Source organism: Vipera ursinii, assembly GCF_947247035.1.
Source record: "Vipera ursinii genome assembly, chromosome: 1".
Lineage (NCBI taxonomy): Eukaryota > Metazoa > Chordata > Lepidosauria > Squamata > Viperidae > Vipera > Vipera ursinii.
The window spans coordinates 207,583,358-207,605,658 of NC_139512.1; the positions used below are offsets into that span (position 1 = coordinate 207,583,358).

Here is a 22,301-nt window from a genome sequence, read left to right on the forward strand (position 1 = left end):
CCAATCTACCGCTCGCTCCCTTCCCACCAAAAGACGATCCCCTTCCCAGCCTCCCTTTTAAAAACACAACTACCAGACTCGGACAGAGGGGGCTGGACGGCGCTGGCTTCCCGGGCTTCGCCTGTTCGGTTTCGGAGACAAGTCACCGCAGCAAGGGACGGCGATGCACCTAGCGCCGCTGCCTCGTTCCGACGCTAGAAAAAAAGCTCCTTTTCCCGCAGAGCTCCGGAGCCCTGGCCCGCACTGCCCGACGAGGAGCGCGGTTCCGTCCAGGAGCCGCGCCAGCTCGGACTCGGTCCTCCTCTGCCCAGAGACCGGCGCTCCAGGGTAAACCGAGGCGGACGGCTTTCCTCCCGATTTATAGCGCCCACCTGGCAGCGAGCTCGCAGAAAGCTGGTCGAGCCGTAACGTCGGAAAGGGCACAGCCGTCCCCGGGCAGGAGCTCGGCTAAGCTTTCCCCGATTGCCGGGACCGTGCGACGCGACCCTCCTCACCTGTCCTCCGAGACGCTGACGAGCCCCTCTTCCTTGGGCACGATGGCCGCCATGGTCACCGTGTCTTGCGAGCCCTCCACCTGGCCGAGCAAGAGGGGCCGCCGAGTGAGCGGCACCGACGGCGAAGGCTGAGCAGCCATGGGGAGCGCTCGAGCGGCGCCAGCTTTCAGCCCGCCGCCGTCGCCAAAAGCTCCGCACTCCCGGCCTGCCCTACCCTTTCTGGCCGCGCCTGCGCGTTCGGAGGAGAGCGGCAAAGCCCCCAAAGGCTACGGTCGCAACGGCTTTCTCCGACGACTTCCGGATCTCGAAGGTAGCTAGCCTCTTCGTTCATCGGTGCGCCCGATCGGAAGGGGAAAAAAAAAAAAAGGGGGGGGGGCTGAGCGTGGGATGAGACTCCACCGGGAAGGAAAAGCCGGCTTAGCTACAAGCTCACTTTCCTTGCAGTTATTGGAAAGAAAAAATAATCATCATTTAATCTATTTAATCTCCCTCATTTATTTATTTATTCTATTTAATTATTTATCCTTATTTATTTATCATTTATTCTATTTCATCTCTCTTCATTGCCCTGTAAACCGCCCTGAGTCCTTCGGGAAAGGGCGGTATATAAATCTAAATAAATAAATAAATAAATAAATAAATAAATAAATAAATAAATAAATAAATAAATAAATAAATAAATATAAATAATCAATCAATCAATCATCATGGCTAGACCCACCGCAAGTATAAAAGAATGCTGAAGCAGGAAGACCCCCCCCCCCTTTTTTTCTCGCAGATTTGCTCTTGCGTGTTCGACGAGCAGACGGTGCGACAGGGAGAGAGAGAGAGAGAGAGAGAGAGAGAGAGAGAGGATGAGGGAGATTTCACCAGATCATATGTCTACCTGTTTTCTAAAGCTTAGGAAAATTAAAGAATGGCAAGCTCTTTTTTGATGCAGCGGCCCGAAACACATAACGCCCTCTCCTCCTCCTCTCCCCCAAATCAAAGCAAACGTCGTTAAAACCCCAAAGACCGTCTATTGTGGCGTTTATGATTAACCCAAGTGGAAGCATCTTATCAAAGAACTGCCGGGATTCCAGGACTTCTGCACGAGGAGATGGTTAAAAGTCGGGAGGGGAAAGGACCGCTAGTGTACGCGTGTATCCGCCACACAATTCCCACATTTCCGATTAGCTTCGGATTTGCATATGAGGTATGCAAAATAGTCGTTGGACACCCAAAGCTCTCTCCGTTTCCCCCAGTGGAAAGACAGAAAGGCCAATATTTTATTATTATTTATTATTTAGATTTATATACCGCCCTATTCCCGTAGGACTCAGGGCGGTTTACAGGGAAAATTAAAAAACATAGCATACAAAAATTAAAATCAGTTAAAACTATTAATTAAATTCCAGTCCCTGAAATTAAAACTAAAACCCAATTAAATTAAATTAAATTAAAACCCCTCAGTCTGGGGTTGGATGTAAAGGTTCTGAAAAGCCCGGGAAATTTTCTCCTCCATCAAATTGATTTGCAAAATTTGGAAAGGCGCCGCGAAGTTAAGGTCCGATTCTTTAGACTTGAATGGAAATCCTTTCGAATTTGCTGTGCACCTAATTGGCTTCCTTGGCGTTTTTGATCTAACACTTAAAGAGCTCTTTTAATCTAATGCCTTGACAAATCGCATTAAGAAGGATTACTAGACTAGAGCACAGGAAGAAACTGACGTGTAAACATTATTTTTAAAGCGTCATGAGAGAGAGAGTATTATGTTTTTACAAGAAAAAAAGTACAGAAAATAAGGGTATAAAACTACGTACTGCATTATGTTGGCATTCACTATAATATAGGTAGTCCTCAATTTATGACTGTAAACAATTCCAGAGTTGCAGCGTTATGACATTTGTTAAGCGGGTCATTTGCCCCTGCCCGATTTTACAAACATGCAACTCACTCAACGTCTGTTGAGTTGTATTTGCATATACTGTAGCTCCTGGCATTTTCCAAGAAGTCATGGAAAGGACTCTGAAAGGCATTCCTGGTGTATGTCCTTATTTTGACGATGTCCTTATTGCTGGGGAATCTGAGGAGATCTTGGCTGACAGGCTGCAAGCTGTTTTAAGCAGATTTTGTTCTGCTGGGCTTAAACTAAAAAAAAAGTAAGTGCAGCATTGGTGTGGCATCCACTGAGTTCTTGGGGTTCAGGATTGATGCCAAGGGAATTCACCCCACTGACTCTAAGGTAAAAGCAATTAAGTTGGCTCCAACCCCAACAAATAAGGCTGAATTGCAAGCTTTTCTGGGGTTACTTAACTTCTATCACGCGTTTTTACCTCACAAAGCAGCAGTTGCAGAACCTTTACACAGACTGCTCGATAAGAAAACCCCATGGAAATGGACTGAGGTCCATGAACAGAGTTTTAGAAATCTCAAACAACTTTTATCCAGTGACTCAACCATCACCCATTTTATAGAAAACAAGCCCATTTGCATAGCCTGTGATGCATCCCCTTATGGGGTGGGTGCTGTATTAAGCCACATAGAAGACAATGGGGAACAAAGGCCCGGACACTGACAAAGGCAGAAAGGAATTATGCACAAATTTTTCTTTTTTTTAAATTCCATTTATATCCCGCCCTTCTCCGAAGACTCAGGGCGGCTTACAAGCTTAGCAGTAGTAGCCTTCATTCTATCTATATGCCTGCTTTATTAGGGCTTTCGGGGGGGCCCAAGTGGCATTATTACAAAGTCAGCTTATTGCCCCCAACAATCTGGGTCCTCATTTTACCTACCTTGGAAGGATGGAAGGCTGAGTGAACCTTGAGCCTGGTGGGATGCGAACCTGCAGTAATTGCAGGCAGCTGGTGTTACTTAAGGAGGCCTTAGCCCACTGCTCCACCAAGGCTCTTGACGAGGAAGCCCTGGCAATTGTGTCAGGAGTCAAAAAATTCCATGATTACCAGTATGGCAGGGAGTTCACCATTTTTACTGATTACAAACCATTGTTGGGGTTGTTCACAACTGATAAACAAACACCACAAATTCTATCTCCAAGAATGCTGAAGTGGTCCATTTTTCTATCCGCTTATGCTTGCAAACTGGTCCATAAACCGGGGAGGGACATGGGCCATGCAGATGCATTAAGCAGATTGCCATTAATGAGCACTGATCCTGACCCAGCACCAGCAGAGCAGATTCTACTCATCCAAGATCTTCCTGACTGTCCCCTCCAGGTAAAAGATATTGCTACTGGCACCACAGTGGACAAGGTACTGAGCAGGGTCATCTCATGGGTAGTGTCTGGGTGGCAGGAAAAGAGCCTGGGACCGGAATTCCAGGCATATTTCATGAGGAGGCATGAGTTGTCCTCTCATAAAGGATGCCTGTTGTGGGGTAGTAGGGTTATTATCCTGGAGAAATTGAGGGAAAGGGTCTTGCAGTCACTGCACAAGGGTCATCCAGGCATTGTCAGGATGAAGGCATTGGCTAGGAGCTACTTATGGTGGCCTGGTCTCGACAAAGCCATAGAGGAGCAGGTAGCAGGGTGCTACACTTGTCAGAGATCAAGGCCAGAACAGCCGCAGGCTCCCATTCACAAATGGGAAGCAACACACACCCCATGGTCTAGGTTGCATATTGACTACGCAGGCCCTTTCCAGGGACAATTGTTCCAAGTGGCTAGAAGTAGTACCAGTTCCTAGCATGACCACTGCAAAGACAATTCAAATGCTCCAAAATAAAAAAAAGATAAAAAAAAAAAAAATACAGGGACTATTTGCCACTCATGGGTTGCCTGATGTGTTGGTCTCCGATAATGGCCCACAATTCACATCTGCTGATTTCCAGGCATTCACCAGGGCCAACTCGATTAGGCACGTCACATCGGCGCCTTTCCACCCGTCGTCTAACAGTATGGCGGAACGCATGGTGAGAACAACAAAGGATGCATTGAGGCGCATCATCAGTGGAGACTGGCATCAAAGGTTGGCTCAGTTTCTGTTGGCACAACATATCACACCATGCACAGCGACAGGCAAGAGTCCTGCTGAGTTACGTTGGGGTCGGCGCCTGATTACTAAGTTGGACAGACTTCACCCTGACAGAGTAGCAGCACAAGAGGATCAACCCCAAATGGTCACCTCCAGAGAACTTCACATAGGTAAAATTGTTTGGGCCTGGAACTATGGTCATGGGCATCCCTGGATTCAGGGGGTGGTAGTCGACAAAACGGGGCCTGTATCATACATTGTAGAGGTGGAGGAGGGTCGCGAGGTGAGAAGACACATTGACCAGTTGAGGAAGAGACACCCCGAAAAACCACAAACTGTGATTCCAGAGCAGCACAATGACATAGGGGTGGACAGGGCTCAGAATCAGGACCCTGCTGGTGACCCAATTGATGACCCCATTGCAGACCCGGTTGACCAAAACACGGGGCAAACAGTGAAACGGTCAGTAAGAATTCATAGGCCACCGGTGTACCTCAAGGACTATGTAAGGTCTTGAGGACTAGGGTTATTATGTGTTATAGCAAGCTCCACACTGCAAGTGTTTGTTCCATTAGTATGTTTATTGTTTTACATTGTTGTTGTTTTTGTATGGGGGAAGGGGTGTTATGTACATAGGGGATGTTACACAGACATAAGCCACTGACGCCACCAGGTGGCAGGGTGCCCTGTCTGGATTGGCTGGGTAGTCTTTGGTGGGAAATCCAGATACAGAGATTGATTCCAAGTATACCTGGCTAGGTATATAAGTGAGGCAGTTGCCCCTTTGTTCGCCCAGTCTGTGCTACATCAATAAAGAGTTGGAATGCTGAACCCCGGTGTCCTGAGTCGTCCATCTTGGCCATGTGGTCCAGAGCCCACTATTTAACAAAATTCTTGTTGTATTGTTGAAATGGTAAATCGTTTAGTCTTAAAGTAATGGACAGATGGCAAAGTTACACACATATGATGAAACAAATCACCACTTAATATTGGGAGATGGAAAGACTATGGAAATATCACCCAAATGTATTAGCAATTTTTTTAAAAAAAAATCTGCAGCAGCCTAGCTATTTAAATTATATCTTCATTATTTTAGGCAAAAGACAGCTGAGCTCTATAAACAACGTTCGATACAAATCTACAAAAAGCTGCCACGGGATTCTTATTTTAATGTTTATTGTGTTAGAAGCTCTTTTGGCAACAAGGGTAGGAATAGCTTATGGTATATTTTTGACAACATCTTAATTTAAAAAGTCTGTAAGCCTCTAACGATTCAAAAGCTGGGGAGAAATTTTCATAATTGCAGTTGTACATAGAAACTTGCATATAGACTTGGCAACTCTTCCATTAACAGCCCACTCACATGGGCTCTATTTACGTTACTTTTTTTTTCCCCTCTTGCAGAGAACTGAGCCAAAAAGGGACTGGTGAGAAACATTTTTGCTAACAAAGCTGATTATCTCAGCAGATAATATTGCCAAACTGCCATCATTAGCAGAAATAACACACACCGTGTATTGGTGTTATATACGGTTTCCAGGAGTCAATGTGCTCCCAAGTTTACTAATATTTTTTCTCATCAAGAGGGGGTCCTGTGAACATTTTTTTTTTGCAAAACCCCACCAATCCCACAGATTCAAACGTGCGTACATGTGAGAAGCCTTGCTATTTTATCCCACAACAGAATTTGCGCAGCTATCTCAAATCCACTAGAGTACATGGAGCTGAAATTTACTGTGAACAAAGCAGTGTAAAAGATGACATCTGTACCCAAAATAATGCTTCCTGCTGACCCAGTTACATGCATGCATGATCGTCATATAGATTAAAAGGCGGTTATTTTGATATGGGAAGGAAGGAAAGAAAGAAGAGTGCTCTTCTGTTAATAACAATAGTAAAGACTGTTAGCTAATAGCTCGGATCAGTCTCCTTGGAGTACAGCATTATCTCCATCCAATTCAGTATTCGGAGTTTGACTGGGAATATTACAGACATTGGTGTTTCGCAAAAAGCTATTTTTTATCTGCTATGTGAAATCTTATTTCAGCAAGTACCATTACAATATCAGGTAACTTTGCAATATACAATGCTATTATAACCTTATAGTTCTATTACAATATCACAACATTCCACACTGGGCAGATATTTTATCTCATAATGTAAATTGAGATTCATCATAATTCTTGTTGTTAATATGAATCTATAATAGTTTGCAGAATTAATAATATTAATTTTAATGTTGGTCGTGTATTCTTCCCACCTTTGGAGCGGTCTAATCAGAGCCAGAAGTAGGAGTTTATGGAGAAGCTACTGAAAATGCCACTTGTGAGGATATGATCTGGGCTTCTTTGTTCAGCTGTGTTTTATGGTTCGAGAAAACCCCGACTGGCAATATGAAAGGAAGGTCAGAAACCCCTTCTGGCTGATTGCTTGGCTGGATTCCTTCAACAATCAGCAAAACAGCTAAGAGGGCACATAGTTATTTTTTAAAAAGCCGCTGCAATTTAGCACACAAGCATGCCAACTTTGAGTTACAAAGAAATCACCGACAGAATGCTGAGGTCAGTTCAACTCTTAAATATTTTATTCAGAAATAGTTCAATGGATTCCCCCCCCCCCAAAAAAAAATAAACAGCAATAAGATATCAGCATCAGAATTATTACAAACTCACATTGGCCCAATCAAGGTAGCTCAAAGATAAGTCTATAATGCACTATCATCAAAATCTGTTCAAATAGTAGACTTTATCTACAAATACCAGCAGTAACAATCCATATGATATAAACATTTGAGAGTAAACCTTTAGTTAGGTAGGAGTATGAAACTTTTTTTTCCAAATAGACAACATTTCCAGCCATTACTATATCTAGTGCCTGTACTTCAGTCTCAAAATCAGGCGACTGTGCATTCGATCCTAGGTAGCTGCAGATATTTCTCTCTGGGCCCAATGAGTAATTGTCTGCTGTGAACTCTGCATAGGCGTCAGGAAGGGCATCTGGCCAGAATATGCTCAAGCTCTGTTCAGTCACCCCAATTCCACCCTGATGGATTACAGGGTCATTAAAAGAGAAAAATGATCCAAGATCAAATGTGCTGCTTAGATATGTATAGTAGCGCCTCAGTGCTTTGGAAAAGTAGACAAGTAGATGGATTAATTTTAAGTTTACTGTGTAGGATTTGTAAGTCTTCCTATGAACAGAATTGAACCTGTAAAAAAAAAGATTCAGGTCAGCCTCAGTTTAGACATATTGCTTATAGGAGAAGTCCTCAACCTTTCTGGCTCTGTAGACTGGCAGCGGCAGAAAGGGGGGGGAGGGTTCATACACAAGCCTGCTACTTGTGCAAATGGAGCTTCACTGCCCGGTTCCCAATGGGCCATGGAGTGGGGATTGGGACCCCTGGCTTATAGCAAAGTAATAACTTTAATGCATTTTTCTTCTATAGTCTTTGCTAACTTGCTGACTTGGTTAAGCAATATAGCCCCAACATCTGTGGAAGACAACAAGTTGAGAAAGGCTTTTGGATAAAAAGGGAATGATCTTGTCTAAGCAATTAGGCAACCTTAGCAACTGCCTGGAGAATTCTGGGAGTTGAGAACCATGCATCTTAAAAGTTCCCATGGTTGAGAAACAGCAAACTAGGGAGCCACATACATCACAAGCTCTTGGAAATTCATAATATTGGAAGGTGAAAAATAAGATGTCTACAACTTTGATAAATGAATGTGATTCTAACACAGCTAACAGAAAAGAGCCACCAAGCAAGGTAGCAGAAAGAAAGAAAGAAAGAAAGAAAGAAAGAAAGAAAGAAAGAAAGAAAGAAAGAAAGAAAGAAAGAAAGAAAGAAAGAAAGAACTTCAAAAATGAAATGAAATTTTAAAATATCTCAGATTTGTTATCCCAGGCACTAAGATACTTTATCTGGCCTTGAATAGGGGGAACCATTTGTTCTGGAGCATAAGATACGCAGTTTTGGATAATTGTGGCTAAAAACAACATTCTAAATGTGAACATTTTGTATGAGAAACCTGTTATGGAAGAGAAAGCAATCTGCAGATTCTATTTCTGACATACCACTGTATTGATTTTAAAAGACTCAATTTAACATTCTGCCAATAAACATTAATGCTTAGCAATGTAATACCTTCTATATTTACAACATAACGTCACAGAGCAAAGGTGTGGGTTTTATCACATGTATATAGCATATGCAATTAGCATGCCATTTCAACTGTGGAAGAAGAGAAAGAGGATATGGCCATATGAAAAAGTTACTTTTGCTTGAGGGCTGTTTGGGCTTTGTTTTTAAAGCAGGCGGTTGCAAAGATGTATTTGTGAGGACCTAAACAACTTCTAAAACCATTTTGCCGACAATCAAAATAGCTCAAAAAGCCAAGTGCAAGTAGGAAGGAGCGGCCTGGTTGCCCCGCACATTAACTGCCACATCCCCCGCTTCCCAGCACCTGAGGCCATTGTCTGCCCCATCTGGCACCCTCTCTGTATGTCACATCCATGGAAAGCCAGAGTCCCACCCCTCGGTGCATGAATTGGCTGCCAGGATGCGTAGCTAGTTGTCCTACATGGTGAATCAGCCATGGCAATTTGCCCCATGTCAAATCGCCTGGGAGTGAGACAGTGGGGGAGGAGCGGAAGAGGAGGAATGGCGGGGAAGAGATGCCCACAGTGCATCTCCCACAGTGCATTGGTTGGGATGGAGGGGACAGGGTGAAGGGGGCGGGGCCAGGCAGCCATGGCCAATTGTCTCTTTCTGCCTCACACACTTCTGCTTAAGTCTTAAGCTGTGCAGAGATGAAAGTTTGTTCAAAACTGCACAGTTACAGAGTGTGTAAAAAACCATAGTATTTTTCCTTCTTGCAGATCCCTTCCCTCTGCTTGAGGTCAATGGGGGGGAAATGGGAGTCATGTTGCAAAGCAAGTTCTGAAATTTGAAATGCTTACAAGGGTTAGAATGGAACAGTCAGAACTCACAATTACTAAAAAAAAGGTCATAAAAATATCCTGAAGGGAAAAAACGCAATGCAAAGGAAGAAATGTCAGAAAAAGGTGTGCCTTATGGATGAGCTAGTCATCATAATAGCAAAGGCAAATGCTGATTTTGTTTGGCCTTTAGTCTTTGGTGTACTGGTTATTTTCAACACAACTGTTCCTTCCATTCATTCCCTTGTAGTAAAGGTTCACTGAGAAGACAATAGCAAGTACCTTTCTGATGGTATGAAACAAATCTCAAGCACTTTACTTAATTAGAAGGCAATGCACGAGTGAATATTTCAGTAGAAAGTATAGCCCCCTTGATATCTGTTTCCTTTCTTAACTGAATCATGTCAGTGCCATTTTAAAAAAATAACACCTCAATGCCTATGAATTGGTGCACCTCAACAGAATGAATAAGGTGAAAGTGCTTGGATGCCTATAGTTTAAAAGTAGAATAATGGAATTCAGATAAGCATGCTAAAAAAATATGAATGACCACTAGATAGCTGTAAAGAAAATAACAGAAAACTGTACTGTTCTCATCCCCTAGTGGTCATTTGCAGTTTTGCCATCCAGATTGATAAACTTTATGTATTAAAATTCTATTAGCCTAAATCAGGGCGTGTCCAGTCTTGACAACTTTAAGACCTATGGACTTCAACTCCCATGCTGGTGGGGAATTCTGGGAATTGAAGTCCACAGGTCTTAAAGTTGCTAAGGTTGGACACCCGTGGTTTAGATGCTGCTAAGGTTTTGGGACCCATCAGCAAGAGAGTGACATCCAGTGGGACCCAGGAAGAGAGCTGTTTCTCGCAAATTTGTGAGACAGAGCTGCTTCTGTCATGGCAGCTGTTCTCTGGAACATCATCTCCCTGCAAATCAAACTCACCCTGACCCTGCTAGCTTTTTGCAAGGCCATCACAACCTTGTTTCACCATTAATCCTGAGGTCCTGGAAGTACAGGTGAGCCCATTTCACAGTTATATTGATTGGAGATGATGACTATTAGTGTTGATGTTCAGCTGCTCTTTTATTTATCATTTTGCTGACTGTTTTCATTTTGTTTTTAACTGTTAGTTGCCCAGAGCCAAATATTTAAGATGAGCCCATATAAATTATAAACAATTTTTTTAAAAAACAGATCTTTGCATTATGAAATGTCAAACTACTAACCTATCAAAAAAGCAGCAATATTTTGCTATCATAATACATTTTTATGGCTAAAATTACCCATGTTTACCTGTTCTGGCTTGGCTTAGAATGAAATTAAAAGGTCTGTCAGCTTTGAAGACAGGAGCTCTGGATCTTTTTAACAACAACATAGCTGTGATGTAAAACAGTTGGTGAATATCTGGCATTATTTACATTTGTTCAATTGCAAATATCTCACAGAAAGTAAAACTAAATGCAGGTAGTCCTCAACGTACGGCCACAATTGAGCACAAAATTTATGTTGCTAAGTGAGACATTTGTTAAGTGAGTTTTGCCCCATTTTACGACCTTTCTTGCCACAGTTGTTAAGTGAATCATTGCAATTGTTAAGCTAGTAACACGGTTGTTAAGTGAGTCTGGTTTACCCATTAACTTTGCTTGTCAGAAGGTTGCCAAAGGTGATCACATGATTCCAGGACACTGCCTATCCATCATAAATATGAACCAGTGGCTAAGCATCTCAGTTTTGATCATGTGACCAGGGAGATGCTGCAACAGTCATAAGTGTGAAAATGGTCATACGTCACTTTTTTCAGTGCCATTGTAACTGTGAACAGTCACTAGATGACCTGTTGTAAGTCGAGGACTACCTTTACTACAAGATTAGAACATCTCAGTCCTAATGGCAATAAGAAGAAGTGGGATCAGTAATGGAATGTTGCAATCCAAGACATCCTTATTGGTCTTTCCAGGCCAGACCTTACATCACCCTGCTTACCATTTCACCCATCTAAATTTCACTCCAAGACTTCTTACAGCACATGCTAAATCGTGGTTGGATTGAGGGATTTCCCCCCTCCCAAAATACACCTATTTTGTCCTATCTGGTCTTCCCACAAACGTTGTTTTCCCAAATCCTGCTGATAGGGTTTGAGAAACTGCCGTGAGCATGAGGGGCCATATCCTAGCAATATATTACAGTATGAGGAATAATGCTGAAACACAAATAGTGTTTAGAATTATAAGATACAATATAACACTATATCTTGTTAAGTCTGCCCATGTCCATTTTTTAAATTAGTTTTATGTCTGTCCACATCCATTGTTCCTTTTTATAATCATAAAAGATACAAAGTCACACCACTCAATGTGAATTGCTCCCTCTGCAATCTTTAGAAGGTCATACTGTAGGAAGGAATAATAGTGGCTTCTACAATCTTCCTCTTCTCCCTGTAGCCTTCTGATTTCCCTGCTTTTTTTGCCCCAAAGTATTGTAGCAATCCTACAAATGAAGGGGTTGAATTGGAGCCAAGAGAAGATGCTAGAAAAGTGTATTGCGCAACTAGCCAAGAACTGTTTTGCAAAAATTTAGATGACTGTTAGCCAATAAATACAATTGCTGGTCGTTTTTGGTTCACATGTCAATACTATATATATAATGAGGTCGAAATAAGTCCCACCTGAGATCTCCCAAGCTATTGGACTGGAATTTGCTGCAGCTCATTTCTGAATGACTGAAATTATTAGGTTCAGCCTCTAACATGGTTTTCCCCATTTTACTTCCCTCCAGAGTACAACTTCCTGAAATCCGCTGACTGGATTTGACCATGCTGACTGGGAATTCTTTTCTTGTTATTCTTGGAATTGTTATAATTATGTCTATATTGTTTCTCACTGTAGAAATTCTGAAGTCTACATCCCACCAATTATTCAAACAGCATTATAAAATTACAGCAGAAAAAACAACAAAAAAGGTTAATGCCTGGGGAAAGTCAACATGAAAAATAATGTGTTTTTTTTAAAGAGGTCCCAAACTTGTCAGAGATGAAATTTGATGTAAGAGAGGAATCTCTTCTGTAGGGATGAAAGCTTGCTTCCTGTTTGCCACCAGGCGGCAAACTGCAAGCCATGATATGACATGGAAAACAGGATTTGTTCTCAATATCATAGGTGCATGGTTGATAATAACATTTGATGGGGCTCCAATTGGGTTAAGTTGTTTTAAAACTTCTTGTGGGCAAACAGATTGCCCCAAGGAGCTCTATTTGTTGAGTCATGAAAAAAGATGTTTGTGTTAGAAGTGCTGCTTAAATAATAAACCATTTGCTAGTTTTCCAGCTTCGTCATTTCCAATTCGCTCTAGTTTACCTGTAATGCCTGAGGCTCTTGTACCATCTTCTGTCACTTCAATCTTTGCTTTGTGAAAGACCTCTGAGATGTAAAGGCCTCCTTGTTCTAGCAAACAAAAGCGGTTATTATTTGCCAGCCTAAAGCCAAAACAACTTATTCAAAGAAGAAACTGCTCAGGAGAGATTTCTGTCAGAGAGAAAAGAGACTCTCTGTGGAAAAGAGAAAGTTTCTTCCAGAAATTATAAAATTAATTTAGTAAGTATTCCCAATGAAGTGGGAATCCATTAATGAATACATGAATTGCAATGAGAACTGACTCAACATTTTCACCCCTAACTCTTCTAACATCAAATATGACGGAAGAAGTCCCCCGGTACAAAACTATCCTTACTAAAAAGTCCATCCTTACCCTTACCTTATCCTTACCAAAAAAAATGATCCTTATCCAAAATACCTTTGTCTATTTTATTTATCCTTGCTCTTTGTATTAAAGATCTACCGAGTGCTTTTCAACTGAAGGATTTTCATTTTAACAGCAATATTGTAGCTTTTGAATGCACGATGGCCTAGAGGTGAAAACCCTTGCCTCACACTTGGGAGGGGGAGAATTCAATCCTAGGCAGTGGCAGATGTTTCTCTATTAGAGCTCAATGAGAACATATCTGCTGCGAACTCTGAGTAGGCATCAGGAAGGGCATCCGGCCAGTAAACGCTCATCTCCATTCAATCACCCCAACTCTACCCTGATAAAAAGGGATTGCAGGGTTGTAAAAACAAAAAAATGTAGCTTTTCAATGCACTTCTAGCATAAGTTAGCCATGATAAATGAACTGATATGTAAGCTTCATGGCGAAACATATTAAATGACAGAGACTCAAATTAAGCATTGTGTGAAATGGACAGGGTACAAGGTACATTCTTGCTCCTGAAATAATCCATGTCCACCCATGATTAGAAAGCTTTCTGTTTTATAGACCCAAAACTCCAATTAGAAGATCTTTTGTGATGAATCATTGCCACAGAGCAGAATTTATAATCTGAGCCCTTAGTTCAATATAATGTTCATATGGTTCCTAAGATCTTCCAAAAAGTTTCCATTGAATTGTAATTTACAATATCACAGAAGAGGGAAAACTTTAAATATATAAGAGATTGTTGTATTATATTATTTCACTTTTAATTAAATTTAGGTGCTTTTTCCTTTCTTTATTACGATCCTGTCTACTTTTTAGACTGTGGCTCCTAAGCCCTCAGTTGCATATGGCATTTGTCCCGAAAAATTTGTATAGGTAAGCTTACCTGAAATGCCTTTAAAATTAGCTTCAGTTTGATCAAACATGTCTGTAATTCCTAATGCAGGTAAAATACACTTTAAATCCAAGTGATTTTGAATTTTGAACCTGGAAAGTTGATAAATGAAGACTATAAACATGCTATGTTGTTTTTTCAGTACAATTTCTCTATGGGCAAGGTGACATATGATCTCTCCAGGGCTTAGTGAACTTCACCTCCCAACAGCCTACTTAGCAAGGCAAAGAATGAGATATGACTGGAATTGCAATCCAGCAATGTTTCAAGAGCACACAATCCATCCTGCATATTGCATATTTATAAGAAAAAGTTGTGTGTCCTCATTCTCTGTTTCTAAGCATGCACTTGTAATCATTTCTGTATAGTTTTTCCAAGGTCTTATCCTTGGATTTCTACACTTAAGATTTTAGGCAGCCCAGGTGCAGATGCTATAGCTGTGTCCTCTCCTCTTCCCAACCATATTTCATATCCATAATCATGGCATTTTGTCTACAGTTAAGTCCGTATCTTTTACACGCACAGCGAACACGAGCAGGGATCCAAATGTTGAAGCAACCGAATGTACATTGATTCTTTACCTAGGGAGAACGATATCCATTGCTGTTCTTCTCAAGGTGCTGGACCATAGAGATAAGGTTTGAGCTGAGAAGTAAGTCTCAATCCTGGCTAGAGAGGTTCTCCTGTTGGATGGAAGCACCACAAACATGCTAACCTTCTCCTCCAGATAAGGGATTTCAACTACACTGATCTTATCCAGAGAGCCCACTAGAAATTCACCTGCAAGTCAAAAAAACCAGTGGTATACTATTAACAAACATACCAGGATTTTCAGTAATTGCAGCAAGACATTTTGAGAGGTGATACTTCAGCTCCATAACACTATTCACCAAGGACCTAATGAGCTATACTTGTTTAGTTCTGAGCATTAGGAAAAGCCTTCTTTTTTTTTTTGCCAGATCCTTGATGAATAATTACATCTAGATAACCAAGCGGACTGAAAGCCTTTCCCTCAAATCTTTCTTGTCATTGACCATTATTTGCATATTTTATAGCATTTTAAAATAATACTTTATATATTTGATCCATCTGAAAAAATATATTTATTTTGCATTTTATGTTTATGGACGTATACCAAACAGAAATGTGCTGGGTGATAGTCTTTAAAAAGCATCACCTACATTTAATTGCATGGCAGTTTTTGCAATAGTGGTAAAACATTGCTGTTATTGTAGCAGTAAAAATCCTGATTAGAGTCCTATAAATTTAGTAAAAATATTTCCCCTATTGCAAATATGGAATGAATGGAAAGAGAGTGATGTATCAAAAGTAGCCAACTGAATTCATAGTAGTAATGAAACTGGAATCAAGAACTTTCCATTTTACAGCACAATTTCTTAGCCACTATATTACACTAATTTAAGTTTTAGGTAGGGAAGGGTTGCTGGAATTGGGTATGTCTAGTTTAATGAAGAGAAGGGCGAGGGGTGACATGATACCAGCCTTCCAGTATCTCAGGGCTTGCCCCAAAGAAGAGGGAGTCAAGCTATTCTCCAAAGCACCTGAAGGCAGGACAAGAAGCAATGGATGGAAACTAGTCCAGGAGAGAAGCAATCTAGAACTAAGGAGAAACTTCCTGACAGTTAGAACAATTAACCAGTGGAACAACCTGCCTCCAGAAGCTGTGAATGCACCAACACTGGAAGTTTTTAGGAAGAGACTGGACAGCCATTTGCCTGAAATGGTATAGGGTTTCCTGCCTGAGCAGGGGGTTTGACTAGATGACCTCCAAGGTCCCTTTCAACTTCTTCTTCTTCTTCTTCTTCTTCTTCTTCTTCTTCTTCTTCTTCTTCTTCTTCTTCTTCTTCTTCTTCTTCTTCTTCTTCTTCTTCTTATTATTATTATTATTATTATTATTATTATTATTATTATTATTGCCAATCATAGATGTTGCATATATGAATATATTAAATAAAATACTTCAGACCACCATTCAAAGGCAAATCTGAGCTAAGCAGGATTTTGGATATGTTTTCACTTCTACAAGTTTTAGGGGCAGGATGAAAATCGGAACGCGCATCAAACTTATAATTTCCACCACACAACTGTGTGTTCTCCTGCATTGTTTGAAGTCTGTGGAACACACTTTCTTGGTGCTCATTGTATCTGCGTTTAGATCAGTTTTTCTCAACCTCAGCAACTTTAAGCTTTGTGGACATCAACTTCCGGAATTCCCCAGCCAGAATTCTGAGAGTTGAAATCCACACATCTTACAGTTGTTGTGGTTGAGAAACATTGGTTTAGATAATCTGTAAATATATATTTTGATTCACCAAGGTTTTAATAGTTAACTGGATTTACCATCTATTTAATACTTTTGTACTGTATTTTACAATGTCATTTGGTCACCCTGAGTGCTCTGATGAGCAGAATGTGGGAAAGGATTGGCAGTTTTTGACTAAAAATATATTAAAGGGCAACTGGCAAGAGAAGACTGGAAGCTATAGGAAAAAGTGCTGACGAGCAAGGCTGTGGGCTGTATGCCTCTTTGAAAACAGAAAACACTATGCTGCTTTCCACTTCTTCTTGCTTGACATTTTAACACTTTAGGGCTATTTCCCTAGCTGCAAATATAGTGGCGAGGCTCCCCTGCAGAGAATTCAGACATCGGAGTCATTTCTTTCACTACTGCATATTCTCTGAGGTTCCTTGTTTACTCATCTTTATGTTTGCTTGATTTACAACTTGCGTTCTTTCAGGAGTTTGAAGCAGTGAACACAATTCTCCTTTTCCCATTATTCCATGGAACAACAACCCTGTGAGCTTGGTTGGGCAGAGAGAGAGAGAGAGAGAGAGAGAGAGAGAGAGAGAGAGAGAGAGAGACTGGCTCAAAATCACCTAGTGAGCTTCCTTGATTGTGGGTGGACTTCAACCTGAGTCGTCTTCCTTGTTCCTCTTAATACTATGCTGGCTCTCTTTTTCTTCTAGCTTCTTTCTCTCTGTCAGTGCAGGAGAAGACGGAAACTTGTCTGCAAAGAAAAAGTCCATTCCTGTGATCCTTACCATAATTGACTTCCGCTCTGAGATGCATGGTAGGTACTTTCAAGGTGATGCCATCTGGAGTGGTAAAGGACAAAGCTTGAGTATGAGTGAAACTGAATTGCCTTTGCCACGTGCTTCTGAAGTTTATGGTGCTTACCACGGCTATCTGGTTAAGGGGAGACTCAATCGTGTCCAAGGATAGGCTGCTGGTTTCTGTATTGTTGAAGGACAGAAAACAAAAGAGTGAAATCTACCAACAGAGATGAATGTAACACATTTGTTCTCTGTTTGAAACGTTAACTCGGAAACAGTAACAACTTTATCTGCTTTTAGGACTTAACAAAGAAGAATTTGATGGCAAATTAATGGCATCTTCACTGTAATCTGGAAAAAAAAACTCCTTACTATTCAGATGCACTAGACTGCTAGTACTGTAAGTGCAAACCGGCTTTGGAAAATCTAGCAGAACCAAGTAAAGTCATGAAGTCAGATAGCAGAAAAAGAATCTAATCTTTATCTTGATATTTCTGGAGAGCTGTCTAACCCCCGATTCTTCTATAATCAATTCTACAAAGAGAAGGTTCAGCAAGCAGGTTTATATAGGATGCCCCATCTCATAATTTTCTGTTTTTAGCTGAAGATAGCAGGGACCAAACCTGAAGTGCTCTGTGTGTGTGTGTATGTATGTATGTATGTACAGTATGTGTGTGTGTGTATACACGCACACACACATACTGTACATAAATACATACACACACACACACACACACACACATATATATACACACACACCATCACTGATTTAGTTTTGGAAGCAATCCCAGTCATCATGTCCAGGACATAAGTGATGTTGGCCCTGAGGAAATGTACAATAAATAAGGGACAATGTTCTTCTTGTTTTCCAAACGTAAATGGAATACTGTACTGGAAATCAGTATCATTTGTGTTCCTGCCTGCCAGTCTGGGGCTGAAACAACTCTATGATAATCTCACTTTGTGAGCCATGTACTTCACTTTAGGCTGTATCAAAGCTAGTCCTCATTGGAAACCTTGCTTGACTTGGATATTACACACTACCTTGCCTGTGAACTTCAGCTACCAGCTGAATTGTATGAACCCAGGCTGCAGAGAAGATTACACTGTTGCTTGCAGAATTTATGGCCTGCACATTTTGAGTTTCTTGGTTCTGACTGAGACAGCAAGTAGAATCTTTCGATACCTTTCTGTCCTAGGGCTCATGCCAGTCTTTGATAGCCTCAGCAGGTTTCATCCCAAAGAGATCATGGGAGAAAGTTGGCGAGCAAACTCAAACGTTGCTTACACGTTGCTACACTGTGCTTGAGTAAAGTCTCAAAACAGCTGGTGCAAATTAGGTGTATTGCAAAGGGACAAAAGAGAACAATGGGGGTTACCAAATGCTTACCTCCTGTATTCTGGGTAATCCATTCCCTAATTTGTGCTTTGGTCCTGTTGGGATCACTGAAGTTACTTTGCTGCACTGTGTTATTTCCCCACCATGCAGCCTGCTGAACAAATTCAGGTGAAAGCTGCATCCCAGCTTGAACAAAGAGGGTACATGCCAAGTGCACTATAATACTTTGGTTGGAATTAATTCTTTCTTTGTAGGCTGTGTGCAAGAGGTTCTGGATGTTCTTATCTAAGAACAAGAGATGTCCTTGTATTAATGTATTAATGTATTAATGTAGTCAAGGGGGAGAAATCATAATGATACAAAGTCACACCACTGTGAATTGCCCACTCCATGATCTTTAGAAGGTCATACTGTAGGAGGGAATAATAGTGGCTTATACAGTCTTCCTCTTCTCCCTGTAGCCTTCTGACTTCCCTGCTTTTTTTGCCCCAAAGCATTGTAGCAATCCTACAAATGAAGGAGTTGAACTGGAACCAAGAGAAGATACTAAAAACATTAACTGCACAACCAGCCAAGAACTATTTTGCTAGAATTTAGATGACTCGGTTAGAGAGCCAATAAATATTATTTCTGGTCTTATCTCATATTGCCCCCAGTTCATACACAATGGCCACATTGGATAACTGCCCCTTCAACAATCTTCCTCTGGTTCTTCTCTCTAAAGTGCACTCTCACAATTTTCCCCAGAACAAATGGGGGAGAGGTGGGGAGCATAAGTGGAGGTTGAAGACGAGAAGGTTGAATCTATTCCCCTAGCATTCGTCATACCCTTTTGCACTTAGACACACCTTGATCAATAAGTTGTCAACCACTCCATTGCTGAATATTTGTTTTAGTCTTTGAAGTTTCCTTGACTAAGAAGTTGAAAAGAACAAGGAGATGCAGATTTACTTGTTAATTGCTTCGAGGAGAAAATATTTGAGGAGGAAATGTTTGTATTTGCCATGGGAAAAATAGCATTTATTGTGAGTCACATTTAATTGACTTTGAAACCAAATTCATATCAGAAATTATGAGCTTTTGGAAACACTCTCAAAGCTGCCAACCAGCATCAATCTTGTCATTTCTTTCCTCCTCAACAGTAGGTTGAGTCAAACCATTGGAACAACAGTTAAAAGCTTGGTGTTCTTGTGGATCAAAGCGAACATTTGTGCTAGCTGCATTTCAAAAGGAGCTGTATCTTTAAGATACTAACCTGACTTTCTGTTTATTTCCCTACCTCATTAGTTGCAAAGCAATTGCATTTAAAGTTACGTCGATGTCAGGGCATGCCAAATCTCTTTTTATTTGTGATCCTATATAATAGTTCTGTGTCCTCCTAGCACCTAGTACTCTTGGCTCTTCTGGGTGCAAGAGACCAGTGACTCTCTGCATTCTACTAAATTAAACGATCCTCTCCAGATGTTGGAAGTTCTTGGGTAAGTTTCCCATCAAAGGTTTAAATGGCATGTTTCTGTAGGGAAAGCTCTTTTTAATAATTTAACGAGAGTGGGGAGGGGGAAATCTGTACTGCAACAAAAGCAGAATGTTTTAAAAGTAACACTTTCATACTGGCTGATTTTGAACAGACAAGAAACAAAGTCATCATGCCTATCAGATAAAAACTAATATATTCATAGGTTCAAAGGGCACTCAGTTTTGCTTAATATGATTTTGGCAGTGTAGAAAAATGACAATTCTCAGATGGACTTTATAATGACGCACAGTGTTCATTAAATACTAATGTCTCGGAAGATTCCTTACCGTGAATGCTGTATCCCAAAGCATGTTTCAGTTGTCCAAATGTGTTTCCCCGAGCTCCAAATTGCAGAAGTCCCAACGAAAAAGAAATGCTTGCTGGTGAGATGACAAGATTCGTTCTATTATGGCGTTCGGCTAACTTTTGGTAAAGAGTGAGGGCAAACTCTGTTTCCAGGTTTTTCAGATCATTATAGTTCTCACAGCTTCCAATATTCAAAACACAAAATAACAGAAGAAAGGAAGTAATGGAAAGAGACAGCATGAAGGCAGAAGGCTGGACTACCAAGGTAGCCTTTCCTGCAACGAGCAATAGGAATAGTCCATTTCAGAAATAATGACAGCTGGACTATATTCTAATATAATATTTAGAATAGCAAAATTCCTCATGTACCTATTAGGGGAACTACCTGTATGAGAGAGGTGTTGCAGACCAGGTGGGCACTCTCACCACACACATTGGTAAGATAATAACTGTGGATTTGTTTGGTGATTTGAGTCCTTGCATGGGCTGCATTTTTTCTTTTCCCTCCTCATCCCCTTTTCGTTTATCATCATTTTTAAAAACTTGCAAGCCTAAGACCTGGGGCTGCCTCATTTACACTAATCTATAAATCTGTCTGAAAGACTTTCAAGTGAAAGAATTGATGATAAACATATTTGTTAATAATAACCATTTAGAAAAGAAATGAGAGGTGATATTATTTATTTATTTTATTTATTTATTTATGTGTTTTATATACCGCCCTTCTCCCGGAGGACTCAGGGCGGTGTACAGAGCAATAAAGTAAGAATACAATAAAGCAATAAAGTGAGAAAATTTTAAAACCCAAATCCATCATGACTAGTCCTTGGTAAAGCGTGTGATAAAATAGACCAGCCTCTACAATGTATAAAAATCTATAATAAGGAAAACACAAATAAGACCTTTTTTTAGCTACAGAATGTTGTAGCATAGCTCAAATATTAATGTGTATTATTATTATTACCGTAAATCTTTTAGGCTGAAAGAAAAGCATACTATGGAATTCTATGATTCTAGGATACAAAACTCCTACCGTTTACTTACTGTCAGCTAGAGTTGAGTGTGTCCTTCTGTCGTGCTTAAGTTAGACCTATGTCTGTTGTAGGTCTAACCTCTTCCACAATATATAACCAGGTGAGGTCTTATGACTAAGACCCCTGCTGTAAAAGACACCCAATGACTGTGCACTCTGCTGGCGATGTCTGTACCACTCCGACCAAATTCCTGTAGGCTCTGTAGAGAGCCAGGCAAAGAGGTACAGCAAATCCCAGAGAAGTACTGAGGGAGCCAACAAGCCCCATTCAAGCCTCAGGAGACGTGTGACCTGCTTCAGCTCAGAAAGGTATCACCTGCCAGCATCACTTCCATCCCTCCCCCCAATTTTACACATTCCACAGATTTGCTAATGGAAGCAGAAAGGGTGGCAGGTGTGTACCAGGCACAGTCTTGATCTTAATCCAGACAGTGTGAGGGATTACGGAGGAGAAGAAGAAGGCCTGTCCATGCTGGACAAAAATTAATCCCATGATTCCTTACTCCATCCAAACCTTTTGTCATAGCAATTGAGGAACCCTGAAAAGAGATCAATTTGATTGGATGTTTCTCCTGCGGTTCTTTAATTACAACTCTCTTTTAAGAAGAAGAAAGAAAGAAAGAACGAACTTGAAAAAATATGTACAAAACGGTAGCTGAGCTGTAAAAAAGGATGAAAACAATTGTGAATAGCTGACATCAAGGTGTTCCAGTACACTGATAGGTTGTTTGGAGCAGTGGCATAGCGTGGGGGGTGCAGGGGGGGCCGGCCGCACCGAGCGCAACATCTGGGGGGGGCGCGCTCGACAGCGCCGGGATCCGGCAGGGCGGAGGCACCGGAGCCCCAGCCGGGAAGGGCCTGATGCCCCACGGCGCGCCACACACACACACACACAAACACACAACCACACAGCGTGACTCCTCCTTCAGGCCGCTCCGACCGGAAACTCCATAGGCCACAAGTCGGAGGCGCTCTTCTTTGCCCG

General features: G+C 41.2%; 2 protein-coding genes across 2 annotated transcripts in view; both read right to left on the reverse strand.

The window, feature by feature from the left end:
- WDFY2 (WD repeat and FYVE domain containing 2) overlaps positions 1–769 on the reverse strand; it is a 46,505-nt gene extending 45,736 nt beyond the window's left edge. The window contains exon 1 of the mRNA XM_083348917.1: positions 495–769. Within this exon, the coding sequence (XP_083205043.1) occupies positions 495–634 (140 nt within the window). The 5' untranslated portion in view covers positions 635–769. The remainder of the gene's footprint in view (positions 1–494) is intronic.
- A 6,860-nt stretch (positions 770–7,629) lies between these two features.
- SERPINE3 (serpin family E member 3) overlaps positions 7,630–22,301 on the reverse strand; it is a gene marked incomplete at both ends in the record, with an annotated part of 46,455 nt that continues 31,783 nt past the window's right edge. The window contains 8 exons of the mRNA XM_083371171.1: positions 7,630–7,673; positions 10,698–10,781; positions 12,758–12,844; positions 14,039–14,139; positions 14,629–14,827; positions 17,111–17,302; positions 18,513–18,746; positions 20,265–20,558. Coding sequence (XP_083227297.1) covers positions 7,630–7,673; positions 10,698–10,781; positions 12,758–12,844; positions 14,039–14,139; positions 14,629–14,827; positions 17,111–17,302; positions 18,513–18,746; positions 20,265–20,558 — 1,235 coding nt within the window. The remainder of the gene's footprint in view (positions 7,674–10,697; positions 10,782–12,757; positions 12,845–14,038; positions 14,140–14,628; positions 14,828–17,110; positions 17,303–18,512; positions 18,747–20,264; positions 20,559–22,301) is intronic.